The sequence below is a fragment of the Bacillus rossius genome (assembly GCF_032445375.1).
Source record: "Bacillus rossius redtenbacheri isolate Brsri chromosome 4 unlocalized genomic scaffold, Brsri_v3 Brsri_v3_scf4_2, whole genome shotgun sequence".
NCBI lineage: Eukaryota > Metazoa > Arthropoda > Insecta > Phasmatodea > Bacillidae > Bacillus > Bacillus rossius.
In genome coordinates, this window is record NW_026962011.1 from 2,598,227 (window position 1) to 2,622,107 (window position 23,881).

General features: G+C 38.4%; 1 protein-coding gene across 2 annotated transcripts in view; it reads right to left on the reverse strand.

Annotated features, from left to right (window-relative positions):
• Window positions 1-23,881, reverse strand: part of LOC134542121 (protein yippee-like 2) — a 401,716-nt gene that overhangs the window by 49,610 nt on the left and 328,225 nt on the right. For both annotated transcript variants that reach the window (XM_063386087.1, XM_063386088.1), the window contains one exon: window positions 11,836-12,104. In XM_063386087.1, coding sequence (XP_063242157.1) covers window positions 11,836-11,937 — 102 coding nt within the window. In that variant the 5' untranslated portion in view covers window positions 11,938-12,104. The remainder of the gene's footprint in view (window positions 1-11,835; window positions 12,105-23,881) is intronic.

Genomic DNA, 23,881 nt, shown 5'->3' on the forward strand with positions numbered 1-23,881 from the left:
ACTGGGAAACGTGCTGTTTCTTGCAAAAACAAGCTGAACCTAGAGCACAGAATGATGACAACAAAGAAGAGTAGGCCCACCCAAAGAGAAAAAGGACAAAGGTTCTGAAGTGAAAGAAACTGACGATGCTAAGTGTATTTTTTGTGGTCATTTGTTTTCTGAATCAACGGAAGCGTGGGTTAAGTGTATAGAATGTCAAGGGTGGGCTCACTGTGCATGTGCTGGAGAAGACGATGAGGACGAAGACACTGCTTATGTATGTGACATGTGTAAATAATGGCACCCCATCTTGCCCCAAGTTATGCCCCATCTTGCCCCATGTATGGGGCAAGATGGGGTGTTATTGTGAGATCGTAAATGTTTTGCCATTGTTTTCAGTGAGTAATCTGTAACTATCATTTTAGTTTACAAAGATAGCCTGACATTTTGTGCACCTGTAGAAATATTTGTCGCCATATTAGCAACAACCATTATTTTTTTAAGGCAATTTCTTCTTAGCGTCCCCATATTGCCCCCCCTTCCCCTACTAGTATAAATGAGAAAAAAACATGGGGCGCTTAGTATTCAAAAAATATGGCACAAAGCGCCTCAAGCTTTTTTCTCATTTATACTAGTATTGCTTAAATACTATTGTCATAAATTTAATTTTAAAATTATTTTTTACTTTTTAGTTTGATAATCTTTAAAAGCATGTTTCTTTAGTTTTTTAAACTATATTTATTTCTCGCAGGGGTAGGGAGATTTGAAAACAAAAAAGAAAAAAAAAGAAAATTTTAACATTTTTATTAAAAACTTACATTACTTACATTTATACTATCATACTGATGTACGGGCCTACGCAAGTAGCCATAGGCGACGCGGCTACAAATTAAACTCTGCCTAAGCTCCTGGTCACAGCTAACCTTACATCACTCAAAATAAAATACTGCCTTCACGTATATTTAAAAAAAAAAAAAAAAAAAAAAAATTCCAACCTCGGTCTTCAGTATCTGTGGACCATTTTTTTTTTGCGTGTCACTAAAAAGAACAGTAGGAACTGGTCAACGGGTGGTTTTCAAATATTTACTGAACCAAACGCTCACAACTACAATTTTTTTTATCACACATAAAACTGGAAACAAAATATATCATTAAATTTTGCGTCAGTTACGCACACAAGGCTAAATGTGAAGGGATTTCCACGACCATAATGGGCTCTAAACCCACCCGACAGGAATCGGCGCTCGGATCCAGTCACAGCGATTGACGAGTCGAAGCGACTACCCTCTTTATATTTCATAACAAACTGCGCGGAGAAACACTCTGGAGTAAATTCAAGCTCCCGCCTGTGTCGCAGGGAAAATAAATTCACACAAAGCGGCATGCCACTATCCAGGACCGCTCCACATTACAGGACATAAAAAAATATAAAAAAGTGGCGTTGAAACGTGTCACAAAATCCCTCGACCCGGCGGTACTTTAAAACAAGAAGGAAGAATTCCATAAAATGGGTTTGTTTGCACTCGGCATACGTTCTGCGCGTCAGGAAATTAAATTCACTTTACTTCCCACGCTGGAGATTTATATACCTACATATATATATTTTTTTTTGCTTGCGCATTTTAGCTCTACGGTGGTAAACGAAGTCACAAGGAGAAAATTAAGTGTCGGCATTTTTTCCTGCAGAGAAATAATTTACGTCCGCGGAAGAAATTTCGGAGCCAAACTCTTGACCGGACCGCTTATGGCTGGGCTCCCGCCGATGAGAATGGCGTCGTAGTCATTTCCTTTCGCCCTCCCCGCCAACTGAAACACACCTCGGCTGCATCACGACTGCAGACCTCCATCCTACATCGGCAACGTCCGCGTCTCAGACGATCCTGCAACGAAGTCCCAATTCTCTCGCTTGAGTGCGCACACGCCTGACCTACCGTCGAAGTGTAAGGACTTTTGAACCATATGTGTGTGTAAATAAAGGCATGTAATTTTCTGCAATAAGGGATGCACGCGCTACCAATTCCCAACACAAAAATGTTTTTGGGATATTTTTTTTTGTTCCAACAGACACATTTACAATAAATTATTTCATGAAATAAACGCAGAGTATATTACAGTAAAAAAAAATGGCACTATTGAGGTGAGGATACAATTAAGAAATATATTTGTCTGTATTAAATGATGAAATGAGACACAATCTTAATTAGGAAACTAACAAAACCGAAATCGAGCTGGAAATGAAAGCACAGCAGCGCGCCTCTAGACCCGAAGCTGGGCAGGTGCTGGCGAGGTTGGCAACACTGCAGGCCAGACAGACGCCGCGCCGTCTCGCCACGGGTCCAGAGATTAAACAAAGGTCGGGCGGGCGGCGCGACCAGTCGCTCGGCCTTCAGACCAGCGGGCGGCAACTCAAACGGCCCGGCGTGTACCCAAGCAGTGTTCGAAACCCTCACGTTAGATAGCGCTACTGTAGCTAGCTTCTTCTTCAGAGACAGCGTTAATAATTTTAAACAAATAATAATTGAAACGTTACATCAGTATTAAATATATGCGGTAAATAATTATTTTTTTTGCGATAATGTGTTTACAACCTGATTGCTTCTATAATAACAGAAGAAAATGAAATTAGCAGGTATAAAATATGTTCATAACGTAAAGTAAAATGTTTTTATAACGAGAAAACTCCTTTTCAGCGTTCTGAAATTGTACCGAAGCATCCTGGCAAGAAACAAGTCTGGAAGCGTTTATGATTACTATGCGAGACTCATAGCAATAGGTAAAGTTCCTCTGTTTGATATATATAAAAAAAGTTTACAATCAATTTTTTTTCAATACCTTCTATCATCACGCACTTTCAATCACATTATTTCATTTGTAGATTCATAGATGGCAGTTTAGTCGGTGATTGTATGAGGGTACAGAAAAACGTCGATGTTCCAGTCTTTCAGATATGCGGTCGTTGCTTCAGGCCGCCATCCCCCCACACTTTTTTTTCATCACTCCCATGGATGAAGAGCCCAGGGACCACAGCCGTTAATCAGTTAACAAATTTAATATGTGACTTAACGTTTTGGTCCATGAAACCAAAACTATTTAACAATGAAATTTCTGGGAGGCACTTGTTAAATCAAAGCATAGAACTAGATTATTCTTGGGGACTTCACTCAATATTTTCCTGAAAACGTGACGCATGATGAAAACTTGTTGATCCAGTTGTGCAACACAGGGTTATAAAGAGGAAAAAACCAACTGATCGCTGGCGATAGTAGTTTAGAAGAGGAGGGAGGCGGGAGTGCACCTGGATGCGTGACTCAACCTCCAGGATGACTAACAGCGGCGCGGCAAGGAATTCCAAAACCACACTGGGTGTGACAATGGCAGGACACTGAACTCACATACAAAGGCTCGTCTACAATCCCAAGTTTTGTCCGACAGACACTGATCGCAGATTGGACCACGTGACCATCTGACGTCATGGATGGCGTGGGCAATAGTGCTAATAAATTTGCCAACTTGAACTTTCTGTCCCAATCAGTGTTATTTGGTAGCATATGATATTTGCTGCTTCCGGTTCCCGCTTGAAAAAAAAACGTAGTTGTTGTTGGAAAAGGAAGGCAAGAAGACCAAGATAAGTACTGATTAGTTCTGTCCGTTTGCGACCGCCGCTTATCAAAGGCCGAGTACACGAATTCACTTTTTGGCAGTGTGGTTAGAATTGATTTTGTAGAATTTACTTTTGCTTCACCGAATAAGTAAATATTATTGAACCCCCACAAATTTCACAAGTTGAGTGAATATTCAAAACTTAGCTGCGCACTCATTTACAACGTATAAAAACGATAAACAAAAAAAAACACTTATTGTGGCACTCTATATTACTGCGCTCTGATGAAAACTTTAGAAATCGGTAGATTCAGACATTGGACATCGCAATTGTAGACAGGGAAGTTTTCCGTGCGACAATGTGAAGTAATTCACATTAGGATAGGACATGGACCACAGGTTTGGAGTGTCGTTGACGGGCCATTTGACGACTCCGGGCGAATGATCGGGCAGTTCGATAAAGGCCACGGCCTTTTACCAATATTCCTGGTCTATGTTGCCTGCTTACCGTCTCTAGTGACTTCGTTGTCAAAAACATTAAGCCTATCACAAAAAAAGTACCTACTGTGAAATGTCGCCCCGCGTGCAAGAGAATCAGATTGGGAGTGCTGAAGCAGAGCTATGAGTCGAGCAGGAAAGATCAGGAGATGCATGTAGTATTAGGCATTTAATGAAAGAAAAAAACACAGAACCTAACCTAACCTGTCTGGAAGCAGGTTATGAAAATGTCCTCCCGCGGGCAATCAAGACCGCACCATCATAAAAGAGCTAGCGCGCACCGAAATGCGCTTATACCTGGAGGTTTATTCTAAGTGTCTCGTTTATGCTATCGTAAGCTTTCGATATTGATTCCGACGTACTACTTGCTCGCCGATCGGAACAAAACAGTTTTACTGAGAAGTGTTTTAAATGCCATTCTAAGTGCTCTATCGGTATACAAGGGTTCGCTCTCTCGTTAATGTTCGCAAGGGGGGGGGGGGGACGGGACACTTCATAGGGCATGGCAATCGCATTTGTCTAGTTGCTATACAGTTTTATCCAACATCTGAGCACGAAAATTATAATTAAAATACCACGTTGATTAAATAAATATTACATTTGTTTTAACATTTTATCAAATGTATGGCATAAATTGGTATTGTTGAAATGAAAAAAAATATGTTTACTTAAAAGAAAATAAACAAGTTTTCGTTGGCATGTTGAACCACTTGTTTATCCAACAACACCATAGTTAATGGCGTCGGCGTTGAATTAAGCAATATTAGGTTTAATAAAAAATTTCTAAGGAAATTTTGTTTCAATCTTGTTGAAATAGTAATCTCGTTAAATATTATCAATGATTTCATGAACTACTTTATAAATCACTGTTATGAAACATGCCTGATTCGGTTACATGTTGTGTTAACTACTGCTACAACAAGAGAAGAGATAATAATTTAGTTCACTTTAAGTTTCCGCTTGACGAAACTAGGTATGTGTAAATTATTAAAACGAAACAAAATAAAAGTTTTGTATAATTAAAATAGTGATGAGCATTTGGTTCTCATGCCCTACAGAATTTCCTTTTTTTAGGTAGTGTGTAGTCGCACATTGAGGACAAGCACACACGACATTAATACTTAGATACTGTTCTAAATGTCAATGAGTCTCAAATTCTGCTCAAACTTGCTGGTTATGTATTTTATTTATTCTAAATGTTTTGTATGTATTTTATTTTTAGGTCGAGAGGGAGGTGTGGGTAAAAATTTTGTATTGCATATCCAAGTCTATCCCTTGATACTAATGGCATGATCCTGAATACATTGATCCTGTGGTAATGATGCTTGCTGTTTTTTTTAGTATATCGAAAGATCCTGAGTATAAAAAAAATTCGGATGTAACAATGAATTATGATCATATTATTAGATTTAAAAAATCCTGAAAAAAATTTGTTTTACTTCGTAACATGGTTTGTATTGTAATATCATTGTTATGTCCAGATCTTTCGAAGTACTGAATTAAAACAGCAAGCATCATGTGGCACCGGATAAATCATACATGATCATGCCAACAGGATCAAGGGATAAACTTGGATAGGTGATACGGAACAATTACCGAGGTGAGGGTTGCGATAAAATGAAGTGTCTTTTAAATTTTGATGTTGAAATTGTTTTTTTCCCCCTTAACAATTGCTACACACCTGTCTTCAAGAAGTGAAGATAGGAGAAAGATTTGTACCTTCACCTAATCCATAAAGAATTAGATGCCATTGGTAACAGCTTCATTTCAGTTTTTGTGGAAAAATTGTACATCTTAGGCTGTTAAATTTGCCAGAAATACACACTGCCTGTGTTAATGATTAAATACTTCTGCACGTTTTTTTATGCATTAGTTTTGTTGCGATTTGTAATGCAATTCGGTAGGTACCTACGAAAATCCTAACCTTAACCTCAATCAACATGCTTCTACTAGAACATAAATTAGTAGTATAGTAGTTTTATTGTCCAAGTCGACTACAAAAATATACAATTATATTGTACATGTATAGGACTCGTCAAGAATATTAAACATTATGAATACGCATTTAAGTACAATCACACATAAACATTAATAATAGAAAAAAACAAATAATGGACATCATATAATAATAATACATTTTTAGCATAGTTTTGCTTCCATAAAATCATTAATAGAATAAAAATTGAATACCAACAGCAAATTTTTCAGTGTTTTTTAAATGCACAAAGTTGGTTTTCTGATTTAAAATGTGGTGGAAGTTTGTTATAAAGACAAATAGCAGAGTATCTCGGACTATTTGCAAAACATTTTGTATGATGTAATATATGAAAATTATTTTTGTTCTAGTCGAATAATTATGTAAATTGAAATTCTGCAGTTCATTCAACTGTGAATGAGCAAATATAAGTAATTCATAAATGTATAACGATGGTAATGTTAAGACACCTAAGCTTTTGAAAAGTTGTCTGCATGAGGTACAATAATTTACATGCATTATTATACATACAAATATTTTCTGTATTCGAAAAATTTTAGAGGAGTCCGTGGAATTACCCCAAAATATTATTCCATATCATAAGTGAGGTTCAGCATAACCAAAGTAAATAATTTTTAAAGCATTTAGATTAGTCAGTTTTGAAAATGTTCTCATAGCAAATAATATTAAGCTCATTTTTTTAAGTTAAATGAGCAATATGATATTTCCAATTAAGGTTCTTACCAATATATATACCTAGTATTTTGGTTGAATTTGATTGAGATATATCATCACCATTTATCAATACAGTTGGGTCTTGCAAATTGTATAAGTTATTAAGTTTAAAATGCAGCCATGTTGTTTTTGTGTTATTAAGAATTAATTCATTAGCCTTAAAACAATCTATGATATCCCTAGTTAAAATTTTGATATTTGCAATTAAACTTAAAGGGTTATTTCCATGTATAGATATATTAGTGTCGTCAGCATATAATACAATTTTCCCACTGTTAACATTTTTAGGCAAATCGTTAACGTATATAAGAAAAAGCAAAAGTCCTAGTGCAGAACCCTGAGGAACACCAACAGATATGTTTTGCCTATCTGAATGAACATTATATTTTATGTTGGTTAAGGGATCTATATGTTGTACTACGATTACTTGTGTTAACGCTGAGACAAGTAAGGTGGACATAAAAAAAGGGCAGCGATTTATTATAATCCGAAAATATGTTACATGTTATGCATTTTGACAATGTTATGCTACGTAAACAAAAACCTTTTTAACCGAAATGAGGTTAAGGCAAACATTGTCCCGAAGGTAAGAAATTTACTTATTATTTTAAAAATATTGCTCTCCTAAATCATTATATGTTACGTTTACCGATATTTAGTTAAACGATTTGCCTTTTTATAAGGAAAAAAAAAAATCAATATTTATAAATATTAATGCATGCACGAAACAAGTCACAAGCTCGCCAACATTCAGTTGAAGCTGCAAATTTCCCTACTATTCAAATTAGTGTTTTAAACATATTAACTGCAAATTGTACTTTCTAGGATCAATTTTGTATTTAAATTAAAATTTACTTATAATTTGAAACGTAATTCTTACTCCAGAAGGTACTTTATCTCGGTTTTAAGCCATTGCAACTTCGTTTTAATGTTTGTCAAGTTTGCGTTTTTGTATCTAGCAACTAGGGCTTTTCTGAATAAAAAAAAACGTTGAACTGCAATAGCATTGAGTGTCCTCTCTGTACTAGTACTTTATTTACTCTATGAATGTTCGGGTCTAACGATTCCTCACCCCTTCTTTTCTATTCTGCCCCCCCCCCCCCCCTTTTCCTGATGGGTTCCACAGACAAACAACATGGCGACACTTAAACAGCCATTAAATATTCACTATTTATCATTATATACTAACTATTTATATATATATATTCTGAGCTTGCAAAACGGCCATATATTGTAGAAATTTTATTGTAGAATTTTATTGTAGAATTTATTTCTAATACAGTGTCGCAAATGTCTTCGTTTGGAACGAATCAAGGGAAATTTAGAGTGAGGTTTTCACCGTATGCAGATAAAATATTCTATGTATCTACAAGTGTGCATTTCGATTAGAGGTAAATGGTATTCGTTTTACGAAAAATCCTGTGTAGTTTACTCAAGGTATATATTGCTAAATTAAGGGCCAGTTTCACAAAGTCTGTTTAAAGTTTCGGTTATCTAATCGAACGATTAATTTAAACAGGACATTAAAGTACTGATTATCATTTGACTGTTTCCCAACGTATTTTTAACGAGTGTTTAACTAAACAACGGTTAAGGGAAATATGGCAACCAGGCGATGACGTATTGGATCGCGATTGGCTGTCGTGCTAACTTCGTTTGTTACTTTTGGCCAGTGTTTAAGGTTCGGTTAGAGAAAATTGTACCTAAACAAACATCAATATGGACGAAAATAAGCGGCCACGATCCGGAAATTTTCTTGCTTCGGAAACGATCTTTAGTGGAAAATTTTTACCTAAAACAATGTCAAACACTTCCAACTGTCTTTCTATTTTACATGCTTTATATTAGCTTCACCTGTATGTTTGTTTGTCTGTCCGTCTGTAACTCTTTCGACTAAGAGTGAGTGCCTTATCACTGTAAAATGTCCCACCAATTTCATTGTGTTCGTTAGCCGAGCGGTCTAAGGCGCGCGACTTCTGTGACATCAGCTATCAGATTCAGCGATCGTGAGTTCCACTCCCGGCCACGCCGAAAAAAAATATGTTTTTTTTTTTTTTTTTTCGGTAAATTCTGATTATATCCATACATCTAACTGTAAATGATTCGGAGAGACTTTACCATTTATTTGTGACGTTGCAACTCCAAATAGTTATCTCAGATGGTAATAGGTAGTGTCGGTAAATCATTTCCCTATGATAATTATACATAAATATAGTTAAAAAACTAAAAAAACATGCTTTTAAAGATTATCAATCTAAAAAGTAAAAAATAATTTTAAAATTTAATTTATGGCAATAGTATATAAGCAATACTAGTATAAATGAGAAAAAAGCATGGGGCGCTTAATATACAAAAAAATATGGCACAAAGCAACAGTGCTAGGACCGTATTTTTGCTAAGCCGAAACCTCATTGCAAATTCACTGTCATTCATTTGAAAGTGATTTGGCCTTACTCGAAATATTCGTGGTCTATTTAAATAATCAACAATTTCTTCATCATCATCATCTTCAAACAAAATGTTCAATTCATTCGCCATCATCACTGCGGCACTTCAATCAATTATCTCTGTTTTGCACACTATGTGGTTTCAAACAGCTTCAAAAATATACATAACCTCAAAACTATCAGCAGTAGCCAACTAATCAGAACCTCTTCTTGTGTTTAACTTAACCATTGGTTACCATCAGTTAATCGGCCGATTACTGTTAACCCTATATTGAGAAACAGGTAATTCTGCTAACCAGCACTTAAATTTTAATCAGAAGATAACCGGACGATAACCAGACTTTGTGAAACCGGCCCTAAATGTAACGCTATGGCATGGTTATAATTTTTATATATCTGAATGGCATTAAAGTTCAACAAAGTTGTACAAAATGTGCAGAATATTACACTAAACATTGAAACATTTAAAGACTAAGCTTTTTAAAGTTTAAAATAAAATGCCGATTAAACAGAAACTAATACGCTCTTATTCCCAGGCTAGCATTGTTAAATAGTAGTTTTATATTTTTATAGAGCGACTATACCACTAGTATATTTTGCTCCATGGTTAGGGTAACTGCATGGTGTGATATATTAATGCGTGAGATTATTTTAGGTTTCATACTCTAAAAATAAATTTTTTTTTTCATTCTTCAAAGTGATTAAGTATTAATTTTTATCAACAAAAATAAACACTGAAACAATTTTAGGCGACTTTCCTTTACATTAGACTACTAAGTTTAGTTTTCGGTTTTATTTTTTATCAATAAAATTTTAAGTATTATTGCATGACAAAATAAAACTTTATAACTTAAATACATTAACGTTATTTCTGTTTACTTATTATTCCAGTTTATACGTAACTGTTGCCACCGCGCTTCCAAGCCATTATGTTTGACAGCGAGTTGCCGATCGTGAAGTCAGGTTCCGACAGCCCAGTGACAGTCGGGCTCTCCCGATCGGCGACTAGCGAAGAGTCGAGACACCACACGCAACTCAGAATACCATACACAAGAAATAGTCCGATAAACGTCATTTTACGATCGGGAACTCCTTTAAGAGTAACTTTGGGCTGACATACGGTGTGCGGAACGTCAGAAGAAACAAAGTGATTTGAAAACTGCTCAAGATATTACAGTGGGGTCTGTTTACAAAATGCATTAAAGCAAAAGTTGATAACGAATGAATAGTTCAGTTTCCGTATTTAGTTTTTAAAATGTATTTTTTTAGAGCGCGAAAAGAGCTAAAAAGGCGTGTTTTCAGAATATTTTTTTAGGCATGAAACAAGAATAATTTTTTAGGCATGAAACATCCGGTACAGATTCTCGAAAGCACTTAACGAACTTGCACTACACCTTTATCTTCATTTCCCCGTCATATAATGTTATGGTTACTGCTAAATTTTCACAGTAGTCCTATGCACGAGACGACAGAGTGCTAGTCCTCAGCCTTGCGGTTAAGAGGCGATACCGCGCTAGAAGCACCAGCGAGAGTCACATTTATGATCCCGCTTCACTAACATGGATACATCCCTGACTAAGGCGGGCGCCTCAAAGGCGTCTTTCGGCAAAGACATTCAAGTTCCTCACTTGCCACAATAACCCGGGTTTGACCCCGCCGGGAATGCAACCAAGGTCTCCCTGGCGGGGAGCGAGTGGTGTGAACACCCTATCCGTGGCGGTCCTACGAGGAGCGATGTGGAGCGATGCCTCCCCACTAACCCCCCCCCCCAACAGGGGCTAAAATGTATCTACTAAATATTATATTTGACGATGAATTTTACGGATGTGAGAAATGCATTAAAATATTCATTGAGGTGTCGCCTGGCCGGATTTAACGGCGCGCAGAGCTCTATATACGTCGAAGCGCCATTAACAAACCGTTAGAGATTTATCAAAAGTGTCTGATTACGAATGCATGTTTCTACACAAGTTTCGTTCCATGGTTACGTCTATAACGTGTTTTTTTTATAGTGAAAAAAGGTTAAAACGGGAGTTTTCAAGGACATAGTTGGGTATGAGAAGTTCAACACACAGTTGTTAGTGGTACTGGGACGTGTACGGAGCTATTCCAGCATATGGTCACCGCTACAAGTCTCACAGAGGCGCGTTACCGACGTAAAGACTGCACGGCAATTCCGTGCCTGGCGCGAAGAGGCGAAGAAGCGTGTGATGCGCGAGCCAGTGTCGCCCGCGCTTCTAGAGCTCGTGCGCCAGATCAGGATACCACCTCGTTAATGAGTAGGCCTACAAACCAGAAAAATTCGCGGATTCATTTCACGACAGCCTGAAATTAAAATAGTTATACCTCAGTGCTGCCTCTGCTATTGGCTCACAACTCATCTGGACGACTCTGGGCCAGTGAGAAACACTCAACCGAAGCTGTATAAGAATCACAGGCTGCTACGTTGGAACACCTTCACAAGACAGCAGCCAATGAGAGGGTGACATTTGACCGAGTGTACGTACAACTATAAAGTTCATCCTAGAGGTCATTGAACTCCCTGTTAATGAGGCTGGGCTGTATTCCGCCCCTGCAGCCAACCTGCGGGGAGCGGCTCACCTTCGATATGAGCTCGTCGTGGTTGGCCAGGTGCGCGCGGCAGTGGATGCACGAGTAGGTGCGGTGGCAGTTCGGCAGGTAGGCCTGGAACGTCTTCACCATGGTGCCGAGGTGGGGCGGCGGGGGCGGAGGCGGCGGGGGCGGCGAGACGCACGTGCCATACAGGTGGCCGGTGACGCTCCTGGCCGCCGCTACGAGGCACACACCCAGCAGTTCGCAGCCGTCTCGGAATGGCTGGCAAATCTTGGACAGGTTGCGGGCGTCGCGTCCTGCAAGCAAACATTGCACTTCTCTAGGCGCGTCCCTTCTTCCCAAGTCCGCGGCGCATGCGCGTTTCGTCCAGGTGTCCAAACCTTACATACACAACCATCATCGTTTACAAACAAATAAAAAAAAAGTTCTGACACCACCAGTAGTTTACTGAACAAGAGAACGATATGAGATCACGGAGCCTGGGTAGTGAAAGAAGGGAAAGGGCAGAGGAAGGTTGGGCTAATATAGTGATTCCCACACTTGTTCCAGATTAAATTAGTTTTTAATATTGAAATAAAAAATTACGAAGACTGGTAGCTATTTTTCTCATTGCTGAAACCAACGAACACAGTTTCTCCTATTTGGTTTTTTCTTCAAGTTTAACTGTAAATTATTATCCGAGAAAATGTTTAAGAACATACATAATAGAGTAGATTATATTTACAGCTTAGAAAGATGCACTTAGTTTTCCTTTTGATGTCAAATTTAAACTTTAGTTAATTTATCAATCTAAAGGTTTCAGTCCAAAGGTCGCGCATGCACTTTTCTACTTCTGGCTCGTGATTTGTTATTAAAAAATGTATAACTTTCAACGCACGACACTCATTATTTTATTATACTTTTACCTCATTAAAATTATTAAACTATTTCATAATATAACCAGCGGCTTTGCTCGCACGCGGTTAAGCTCACTGCCTCGAGAAAGCCTTGCACTTCGACCGGTCGCAACTTGCGCGCTGTCGAAACAACAACGCATGGAAAGTGGACGGTGTCGTGCAACAACGAACCAACTCTCAACATTGACCATCTCTATGTTTTAGTTGTTATCACTAAGAATCAATCCCAACTGTTACCAGAATACCCAATCCTATAAATGTGAGAATAATATACATACACGTGGCATTCGTAAAATTAATTTTACAAGGTTTAAAATAGGCTGTGCGTTGGATCCTTGTTGCATAGGACGGCCAGAGGCGTTCTCGCGTGGAAAAGTAGTGCTGACGGTTTGCGAATCCTTCTGCCACTGTTATCCTGTCAAGCGAACGCGAACAAACATGTGCTGCTTTGCAAGTGACAGCTGGGAATCGAGTACCACTAGTACTACTTTTGAGAACTGTCACATCGGAGACGAGTTACATCACGCTGAATATATCGGCAGCGAGTCCGAAGAAGCGCAGACCTTGTTACGTTGCTGGATCCGAGAACGAGAATTGGCCTTCATCGCACGCTCCACTCGCCCAAGGCCGGCTTGCGATCATTAATTAGTTATATAACAGACTGTGCAAGTTGGCCTAACGTACGAAACGTCTCGGATCTACCTCACCTGTGTGCGGCGGCCCAAGGTTATTGAAGTAAACAAGTAAGACAGTTAAACTCGGGAAACAGAAAAGCTTGTCGGGGAAGGAGGAAAAAGCACCACCTGATCCGTTCTTTAAAGGCTCATTTACACGAGGCCAGTAGCTGGCGACAGTAGCTGGATCCAGAACACAGGCCAGTGAGCTGTCCCAGCTAGTGATTCCAGTGCACGTCTACACGTTTCCAGTTGTAGTAGCAGAACAATATGGCGCCATGTCGTGTTAAAAGTGCTCTTCGCTGCGGTGTACGTTGTATTGCGAATATACTGATTGAAGAATTAGAGGTAATAATACATAACCAGAAAAATAAGAGGCGCAGATTGTGGGTTAAAGAGTGGATTCGTAGGCGCAACAGTTTAGGGGCATCGGAGGCACTTCTACGTGAACTTGCTGACGAGGACCCCAACATGTATACGAACCATTTGAGGATGACTGAAAACAATTTCGAATGGCTACTGGGGCAAGTCAAACATGCTATTCAAAAAGAAGACACTTTGATGAGACCAGCGCTTCCTGCAAGAACGAAACTGCAAATTACATTACGATATTTAGCAACTGGAGACAGTTTGGCATCGTTGCAGTATTTGTACAGAGTGCCCAAATGTTCTATATCTCTGTTTCTTCCAGAAGTTCTGGACGCTGTTTTCACAGCACTGAAAGACTACATACAGGTAAGAAACATCATGTAATTAGTTTTACACACAATGAACACATCAATTGGCAACATTTTATTAGTTACAAACCGTAGTAACTCATAAACGTACATTATAGCATAAAGTTAAAAAGTTAAAACATGAATAACTTGTATACAAAGATGAAACAATAATAACATAAAATAAACTAATAATTACACTGAAGGTGCAATATGCTACAAATTTGTATATGTTTTTTCTGTTGTAAAAGACATGTCGGATTCATCTGAAATGCTTGCTACAGCTTGCTGCAAAATGTCAGTATAATCGCTACTTGAATGGGGAGAACTTGCTGTTGGGCGAGAAGATGATGTGTTAGGCATAGTAGTTTGCCTCTCAGTTGCAGCAAGCATGCGGTGTTTCATTAGAACATGTTGCAGTTCCAGCTGGCAGTTAAGAGCTGACTGTAATGGCAATTTTTTTAGATTACAGGCAACTAACTTGCCAAAACAATCAAATTCGTCCTCTTCTTTGTTTATGTCATCGGTTATTTTTCGTAAATCTTGGAGAGCTGTTGACACGGCTGTCACACTTGATGGCGTCTTTCGTTTTTGTCCCCTCCCTTGTGGTCGTGACGGCCCACCGGATCTTTTGGAATTTGTGATAGATGTTGCAACATCGCTTATATTGTGTTGTCTTCCCAGACCTTCTTCATCCGAGTCTTGTGTCATCTCATCTGCTGTTTGAGTATTTGTAGCCTGAAACAATGTTTTGATTTTAGGAGGAATCATCTCAGCATGTTAAGCAAAGCAAAAACAGCTCTGTCTGGATGTAGGCTAGACATATTGGTATTATATAGATAACTGTATAAATATTGCTAGCTAATTTGTATTTCCAACAAAAAAATAACGCTCGTTTAAGTAATAGTAAAGTTATATGTAGATATAATAATAATTTATAATATTTGAAACACATCCACTCTCCCAGGCAGGTCTATTAATACATTGCTCAGCACAATATTACTTATATTTCATATACATAATATTTTTTTTTTGTGAAAAATAACACGTAAATTCGAATTCAGGAATTTTCTGTTTACTGTATTGCGGAGCCAAACACTATTAAATATACTCGCTGTAATATATCCTTATATAATTGTATGAATGGTAAAAGCGTGACACCTTTGCCATGTATTTTATTCTTTCTTGCAGGTTCCCGATAGAGAAGAAGCTTGGAAAACAATTCAGAAGGGATTTGAAGAAAAGTGGAATTTTCCTGGATGTATTGGAGCTGTAGACTGTAAGCACGTAGTAGTTCGAAATCCGCCGCACAGTGGTTCCGACTTCTACAATTATAAATCAACATTCAGTATCATATTGTTTGCAGTTGTTGACAGTAACTATAGCTTCAGTTACATAAATGTTGGAGCAAATGGTCGGATGAATGATGCAAACATTTTTCGACATAGTGATTTGTACACTGCTTTGGAGAAAAACGATTTAAATATCCCGCCAGGCGGAGTCTTTGTAGAGGATGATGCGTTTCCACTTAGAGTTGACATAATGAAGCCATATGCAAGAAGTGGCACTCTAACTGTGACACAGCGTATTTTTAATTACAGAATTTCCCGTGCCCGGCGCATTGTAGAGAATGCGTTCGGAATTCTAGTTTCCAAATTTAGAATATTTGAAAGACCTATAAATGTTCAGCTCAGTACAGCCGACCGCATTGTAAAAGCCACATGTGCTCTGCACAACTGGCTTCGCATAAACAGTTTAAACTACATAACACATGATACAGTTGACACTGAAGACCATTAACGAGGCTCTATTGTACCTGGTACATGGCGTCTGGTTCCTCGTGCAACAGGACTAATAAACTACAGTGAACGCCAAGCAGGAAATCGGTTCAAAAATGAAGCAAAACTAATACGTGACAGATATGCACAGTACTTCTGTAACGAGGGGGCTGTTCCTTGGCAGCTGAAAATGATTTAATTATGTAAATATGAAAGACCTTGTGTTTACACTATTTGTAATGTTCTTAAAATAACTAAGTAGTCTACACCTGAACTGAGTCTCAAATAAAGTGACTTTTATTGCAGCTCAATGGGATACTAAACATTATTCTTAGGATCCTTTATGTTTACATTTTTGCTTATCTGATAATTATTACATATTTTACACAATCATCTTAAAAATAATATTTCCTATTACTTTTCTTCTTGCATTGAACGTACAAAAAACACAATTACTTACCATACTTGAAGAGGTTGTCCGCAATGTCACAACTTGACGAAGAAACGAATCTGCCTTGGAAAACCACACAAGTTGCGGCTTATAAACATCCTCCAAACCAGCTCCAGATTTCTTTGACGCTCGAATTTTCCCCACTTCTTGGCTGTATGTGGATCGAAGAGCCTTTATCTTGTTTTTTATATCCTGCTCTGTTGCTGCGACTGGCGTATTTTCTACCATGTATTTGATGGCTTTTTCCCTTGCCCCACGATTTTTGTAGCTTTCACTTTGCGTATTCCACAAACATTCCTGCGATTCATACAATTCTAACAATGTAATAATATCTTTACCGCTCCACTTTGCCATATTGCTAGCTTGACAGTACACTGGGCAGTGCTCCAGGACGTGTTTACAGGAAGCCAGTTGTTGCGATTCCGGGAATTTTGCGTTCCAGTGGGTCATCCGCATGCCAGTAGCTGACTCGTCGAGTCAGCTACTGGAACACATTTTTACTGGCGCCAGTACTGGCGCCAGTTACTGGTGGTGGCCGTCTACACGTTTCCAGTTTCTTTCCAGTCCACTGGATCCAGCTACTGTTGCCAGCTACTGGCCTCGTGTAAATGAGCCTTTAGCTCCACTGGGCGGCTTTGAGAGGTCGCAGTATGTTTGTTGGCGGGATGAATGATAAATGAATTAGAGCTGAAGCACCCCGCCTACCTGGACACACGCACGGTGTGCAGAGCTTCAGAAAAATAAAACTAAGTGTTTTAAAAACTTCTCAAGATATTCGTGTGGTGTCTGTTTAAGAAAAGCATTTAAGAATAAGTTGAAGGTGGATGAATAGTTATATTTCCGTGTTTCGTTCTTCAACTTACACTATATTTTCAAAATAGTGAAAAAAAAATGGCTAAAAAACGAGCATTTTCGTAATAAGGTTTGGATACGAAACATCCGGTACAGATACTTGAAAGCACTCACTTCCCTGCCATATAATGTTATGGTTACCGCTCAATCTCCTAGTTTTCATATGCGAACAAGTTCATATCCGTGCGCTTAGAGGCGATACCACGCTAGAAGCACCAGTGATAGTAGCTCTTATCATCCCGCCTCGCTAACAAAGATACACCCCTGACTAGGCGGGTCCTTTGACGTCGCGTCGACATCGGGATCATTATATACGACGAGAGATTATACACGGAAAGTAGAGAGGGTGGAAGCACGGCCAAGTCACGGCGACGTCCGTCACGCTTCGCACTCGCGGCCCTGGTATCACAGTGGTGAGAGAGACGCGTGACCCAACACGAGAGCTGCCTTTCCGATGCAGGCGGTGCACGGTGAGCTGTATCGACCGGCGACGATGGGCGTCCACGTAACGCGCTGCACCTCCCTCCCTGGATCCCCAGCCATGGAGGTAGGTGTTCGTAAGCCGCTTAGCGCCTGCAGCGTCAACCATCGACCCCCGCCGTACAAGTGCAGCGCGCGTGGACAGGGCCGCCGTCGCCGCGGCTTGCTGCGACCTTCCGCCGTCACCACTCTGGGTGGCAGTCCGGTGTAATGGGGGCCGTCTGGTTGGCTGGTGCTTCTAGCGCGGTGACGCGCAGTCTTCCCGTCGTGCATTCAGCTGTGGCGGAGAAACGAAGACAAAGGCGTAATGCAAGCCCCTTGATTGGTTTCAAGAATCTGTACCGGGGGTTTCATGTCTAAAACGTATTCTGGAAACACGAGTTTAAGCCATTTTCACTCCATTAAAAATACAGTTAAAAAAACGAAATACGGAAACAGAACTACTAATTCGCCCCCAGCGTAATTGTGTATGGTAAGCGCGTGCATGACCGTGGAACGTAAAACTATCTAATTCATAGAAACTGAATTCATGTGAATCAATATAACATCCACTTATAGAATGATCGTTGTCATTGTTGTAGGAACATGAATGGTACCAATGCTAGTACGAAATCGCGTATTCTTTTCGTTAGAAAATCATAACCTGTTTTCAAGTGCAAAAAATACACACGTGCACACGTCTGTACATGTACACATTGCAGCCATGCGTTATTTCATTGCTACCAAAATAATTCAACATTGTCAAAAAATTTCCAAAGTTCAATAGTTATTATATTATACTCAATACGCCACTCCGTTAATGAACTATTCCATAAATTCTGAACTAAGAATGTTCGTAAAATTACTATTTTATTTAAGTCATTATGTTTAAGAAATGTATATATTTTCTTCATATTTAAAACTTAATCTTTGATGTTGGCAGTTCGCAACCACACTGTTTTTTTAGTGGCCATATTCCACTCATTCAGTTGCGCCCCTCTGGTACCCCGTACAGACGCAGACTGACTCCATGGTCACCCTCCTATTCTGGGAAAGACAAGGGTGCCCATGTGACGTAATTTCCAACAAATCACAAAAATACATACAAAAATATCAGCCAATGCTGGTGAATGGCAACATTATTTCAACCAAATCACGAGTCTTTCCCACGCACAATTTCTCTCCAATGCTCATGTAACTGGCAAACTATTGCATCATATAGCTTTCAAACAAAGAACCATGGCAAAAAAAAAATACACGGACACAAATTAAACTTAACCAGCCAGTAAAAATAAATAACAACTTTAAACAACTTAGTTAAATTGAACTAAACAAATTAGAAATATTTTACAGTAACTCACGTAAATTATGATCATTAAAAAGTTTGTAAATTCCCAAAATATTTCTTCTCTAAAGAATAAAAAGCTGGTATTTACAATATATATAAACCACACCATATAGCATATTTGCTTATAAAAACATGATTTATCATAAAAAAACTTTATTTAGAAAATGGGGAGGGCATCGGCCTGGATCGTTACCTACAGCTTGTATGCTTCCTATATCTGTATCGTACATAAACAAATAAATAACCTCAGGATAGTATCTTAAGTCAATTTTAAAACATTCCATCAGTTCAATATGGAAACAACAAGAATTCTGTGTTCCAGGTTCGTTGATAAAATTTATCATCACATGACTGATAAGGAAACCCTGGGCTAAGAACAAGGAGGATCCCTTAAGCATCCAGCAAGATATGCTTTGGATGAGCTTATCGTGTCCTAGAAGTTGGCACACGTTACTCGTTATCAGATAGAGACTTCCCGGGGAAACAAAACACGGTCAAGTGGTCCTCGTTCGTTACGCAAGTACGCACGAAGAGGGCGCAATGGCAAACTGACAAACAACTCGATACATTTTGCAAGTGCGCAAAATCGTCGACTGCTGAACTAATTTACGAGATAAGAGAGAGGCGACCCAATTCGATAATGACTGGCGTCACTGACCGATTCTCACTGGATCTGCGCGACATCACTTTTGTTGGTTGTTTGCGAAATCATAAATAAAAAAACCGTAATTTGATCATTGGACGGCAATTTAAGCACTAGAGTACTCTTTCTAGAATTATTAAAAAAATTCACTTTGCAATCCTGCTGGTCGTTATGGTTATCAAATTACTAATGGTCATTTTGTGTCGCTTTATGCAATGCACACTCAAAAAACGGAAGCACAGAATATTTTTATAACTATGTTAGTTGAACTTTTACTGCATATGAAATTACAATGTGGTAGATCAAGGGAAAAGGTTTTATGATTTAATTTTTTGCTAAAGCAGAAATACCAGCGTCAACTGTGCAAGAGTCGAAGTACCAATGCCAGTACGAAATCGTGTATTATTTTTCGTTACACGTTAGGATTCATATTTCTGTACCTAACTTAATCAATAGTCGCCACAGCCATAGACTTATATTTTTTCGCGGAAAGATCTGATCGCTCGTTAGACTACAAAAAGGTATGCCTGCGCTAGGGATTGTTCCTTGTACCTGGCGGCCGTCTGCAAGAGAAGCCATTGCTCTTCAGGACGCGTTTGCTTCCGCACTGGATGGCTATGATTTGTTTGCTGACAGTACACATGTACCTGAAATAAACCCAGCTAACAACGAAACACAGGCAATGCTACAAACGCGATACTACTTTATGCTCTTTACAAGCCGAGATTCTTAAAAATAAAAAAAATAAAAAAGGCTGTGAGCTTTTGGTTGGAATCCCGGCCTAGTCATCCCGATTTCAGTTTCCCACGGTTTCCTGGAATCACTGACCCCAGGAAAAAACCCTGGGACGGTCGATTCCTTCCCCGACAGCCATGTGATATTGCTGTGAGTTTAGGTCCCTAACGGGGCGATTACATAGGTAGAGCAAAAAATATCAACCATAAGATCTATTAAACGGCCAGAGTAAACGTTCCTTAATTGCTTGGATAACCATGAGACGTGCAATTAAACATCATTTAACAACTTCTAGGTACGAGTGTAAAATTAAACCTAGCTGTTGACTTATAACTGCGAAGCATGGAAGCATTTAAGCATGGGATTTTTACACAACCTTAAAAATGCCATAATTTTGATTCACATTGGCAAAATAAAAATATTTGGTAAACAGGTGGAAATCTCGAAAATAGTATCCGAGAATTATATGGCAGGACCTATAGCATAAACATTTTTGTTTTAAAAACGGTTTGGTTAAGTATGTATTTTCAATTTGCGCTTTTAAAATGTTTTGGTGCAATGAAAACAAATTCTTAAAAATAAATCCTTTAAAAAGGTGTTTCATAATATCCTTGTCAGGTGGAGAATCGCGATCGAAACATGCTCACGTCCGGCACACAAGCCGTGACTAAGTTAAACCGCTCATTTTCGATGTTTTGTATTCCACGTGGAGGGTCACGGAACGAGAAATCAAGACTATCACCCAAATCAAGATATTTACGACACTACCGTGTGTCACGTAGTTCCAATTGACAACACAACAGGACTGCTATGCATTAAATCATATCATCAGTTACGACACCGCATATAGGGAAAAAAAAAATATATCATTAAAGCGATGAAGAAAATCAAAGGCGACTTCACAGGCCGTAAAAACAACAATAATAATAAAAAAACTGGCACGATGTGACAGTGGGCATACTGAGTTTACAAGATTTGTGAGATTTCTGGGATGGATACACAAACATTTTTTTTTTAAAATTTGGAACACTGGAAATAAAATCGTCACGGTTACGAATGTGCATAAAAAAATTGAGCGAGTTACTCGCCAGATATAAGTAAACACCTAACCTCGGTAACGAGCAGCTGATTCACGTGTTATCGTTTTGTTCATTTTGCATATAAACTTATAAAACAAAACTAGGACACGAAATTTAGAGTAGAAATCATTAAAATAATGCCGAGCATGATAAATATACTGATCAATAAAATATTCGCTTTTCAAATATATACCAACATTTTTGGACGCGAATCAAACACTTTCTGCGCCCGCCAATACAATTTGCTGGCTGAATCGTAAGCGTTGCTTGCCACCATATGGCAGACGAACAAACGGAAATTTTAAAAAATTAAGATACGATTCGATTAAGCGAAAAATCTTAAACCCTGGCTTTGGACCTGATTTTCGACAAGAAATTTTATTAAAATACTGCCCATCCTGTCAAAATTCGTAAACCGTTAATACTTTAAAGTTTCCGCACACGCTAAAAGTTAATACGTCTATGACATTACTAAAACAACAACCTGAAACATTTTTAAACACATAACACTAGACTAAGTATATGATTGTATATTCGTTTTTGCTTAATTGACTGAAATCGACTTGTAAATAATCAATAAAAATAAACCTTAAACTTACTGAACTGATTCAACAATTATATTATATTATTAATGTTATTAAATAAAGAAAAAATTTTACTGACGAGATTTAAACCACGTCCCTTGAAGTTAACAACCGCGCGCTCTACTGCTGTGCTACCGAGCAAGTTTACATATTACAAAGAGTACTTATGCAGGGTTCCTACAGCCTGAGTCAAATTTATTTCCCTGACTTTCCCTGACCATTCATTGAAACTTCCCTGACCAATTACGAAAAAAAAATTCAGTTTTACAAAAAATATTTATTTTTTAACTGTGCCCTAATTATATTGGCCCCCTCCTCCCCTTCAGCTAACCGTACCAAACCTTAAACATACATATCAGAAAGCAGACACAAACTTTACTAAAACTTCCATTTTGACATGGATATTAAAAAAATTCAAAACACTGTGGTTCAATAAATACGTAATTCAATTACATGTTAACATGTAACAAATAAATTCAAAAAAATTGAAATAGTAGTTACAGCAAAGCTCTTTTATTTTTCAAGTTATTTTAATTCCTTTTCCATTGCTTCCTTTTTCTCTTCTATTTCCCTCATACATTTTTTTCTTACTTCTACTAACTCTTTCACTTGTTTTTCTAACAATCTCTTTTCTCCCTTTCTTGTTGTTTACTTACTTGTTTACTGTTTTCTTAGTTCCAAATAATCTTGATATCGTTTTCGAGCACTTTTCACATAATCTAACATCATTTTATCTATTTTCACATTCTCAATCCCTCCTTCCTGTTGCACTTCATCTTGAATATGGCATTGTGCTATCACTGTCTTTTCTAGCATGTTTTCAACCAATAGTGACTTATTAATTGAAAAAACCCCTTCCACAGTTGCATTACCATGGGGGAGTACAAGACATATCTTAATTACTTCCCACAGGTTTTTGTACACTTCACTTCCTCTCTTGAAGTTTCCATAGAAGTTATAGAGTCTTGCCTCCTCATTAGTTTCGCAGTGTTCTTGAAACCTTTCCCTAAGTACAGTTTTCTTCACATCACACAAGTTACAGTATTCTTTTTTAGCCTTTTCTGCAACTTCATCATCTATTTTGTTTGAAGCAAGTAGCTCTTCTAAAAGAAAAGAAAACCTTTTCTGACCAAGCGAAGATGAGTGTTAAATAATCGAGGGATCTAGAGAAGACAATCCTCTAACTGCTTTGTACTTCAAAGGACATCTTTCTTGAAGTTTGGCAGTCATGGCTGTCAACATACCACGACATTCATGCATAAACTCAAACTTTTCTCTTTCCGTTACAGAGGTTGATACTTCTGCAAGAAAGCGTTTTGCTGCAAATCCAACATCAACTTTATTGCTTAGGATCAAATTGTCTGATTTTTTACATCAAAAGAGAGCAGATTTGTACTAGTACACTTTATCACGTCAGGCTTTACACAGCTGTTCATAATTTCTCTCAGAAGTTTCTCCATTGCTTCAAAAATAAATGGACTCATGGGTTTTGATCTTAAGAAAGGGCTCACACTCATCTGCAATTGTCTTGCAGAATGCCAATTTACACTTTACAAATGGATCACGAGCGGCTTAAATCAAGGTTTTTGCAACTTTTGTCTTCGGAAGCTTGGCTACATTAACAAATTTTGCAACATGATCCCATATCTCTAACGATCTTTTAAGGCACTTGGCATTGTCTAGCCAACCTACATTACAGAACTTCAAAGGAAATATTGTGCATTCTGTCAGCTCTGTAAATAATGCTCGCCGAGCTGGAGAATCATGGAAAAGAAAATATAAGTGTAGCAACAAGGTACTTATGTCCCATCCAACATATTCAATGCCAGTTTTCAAAGCACCATGAACCACATGCAAA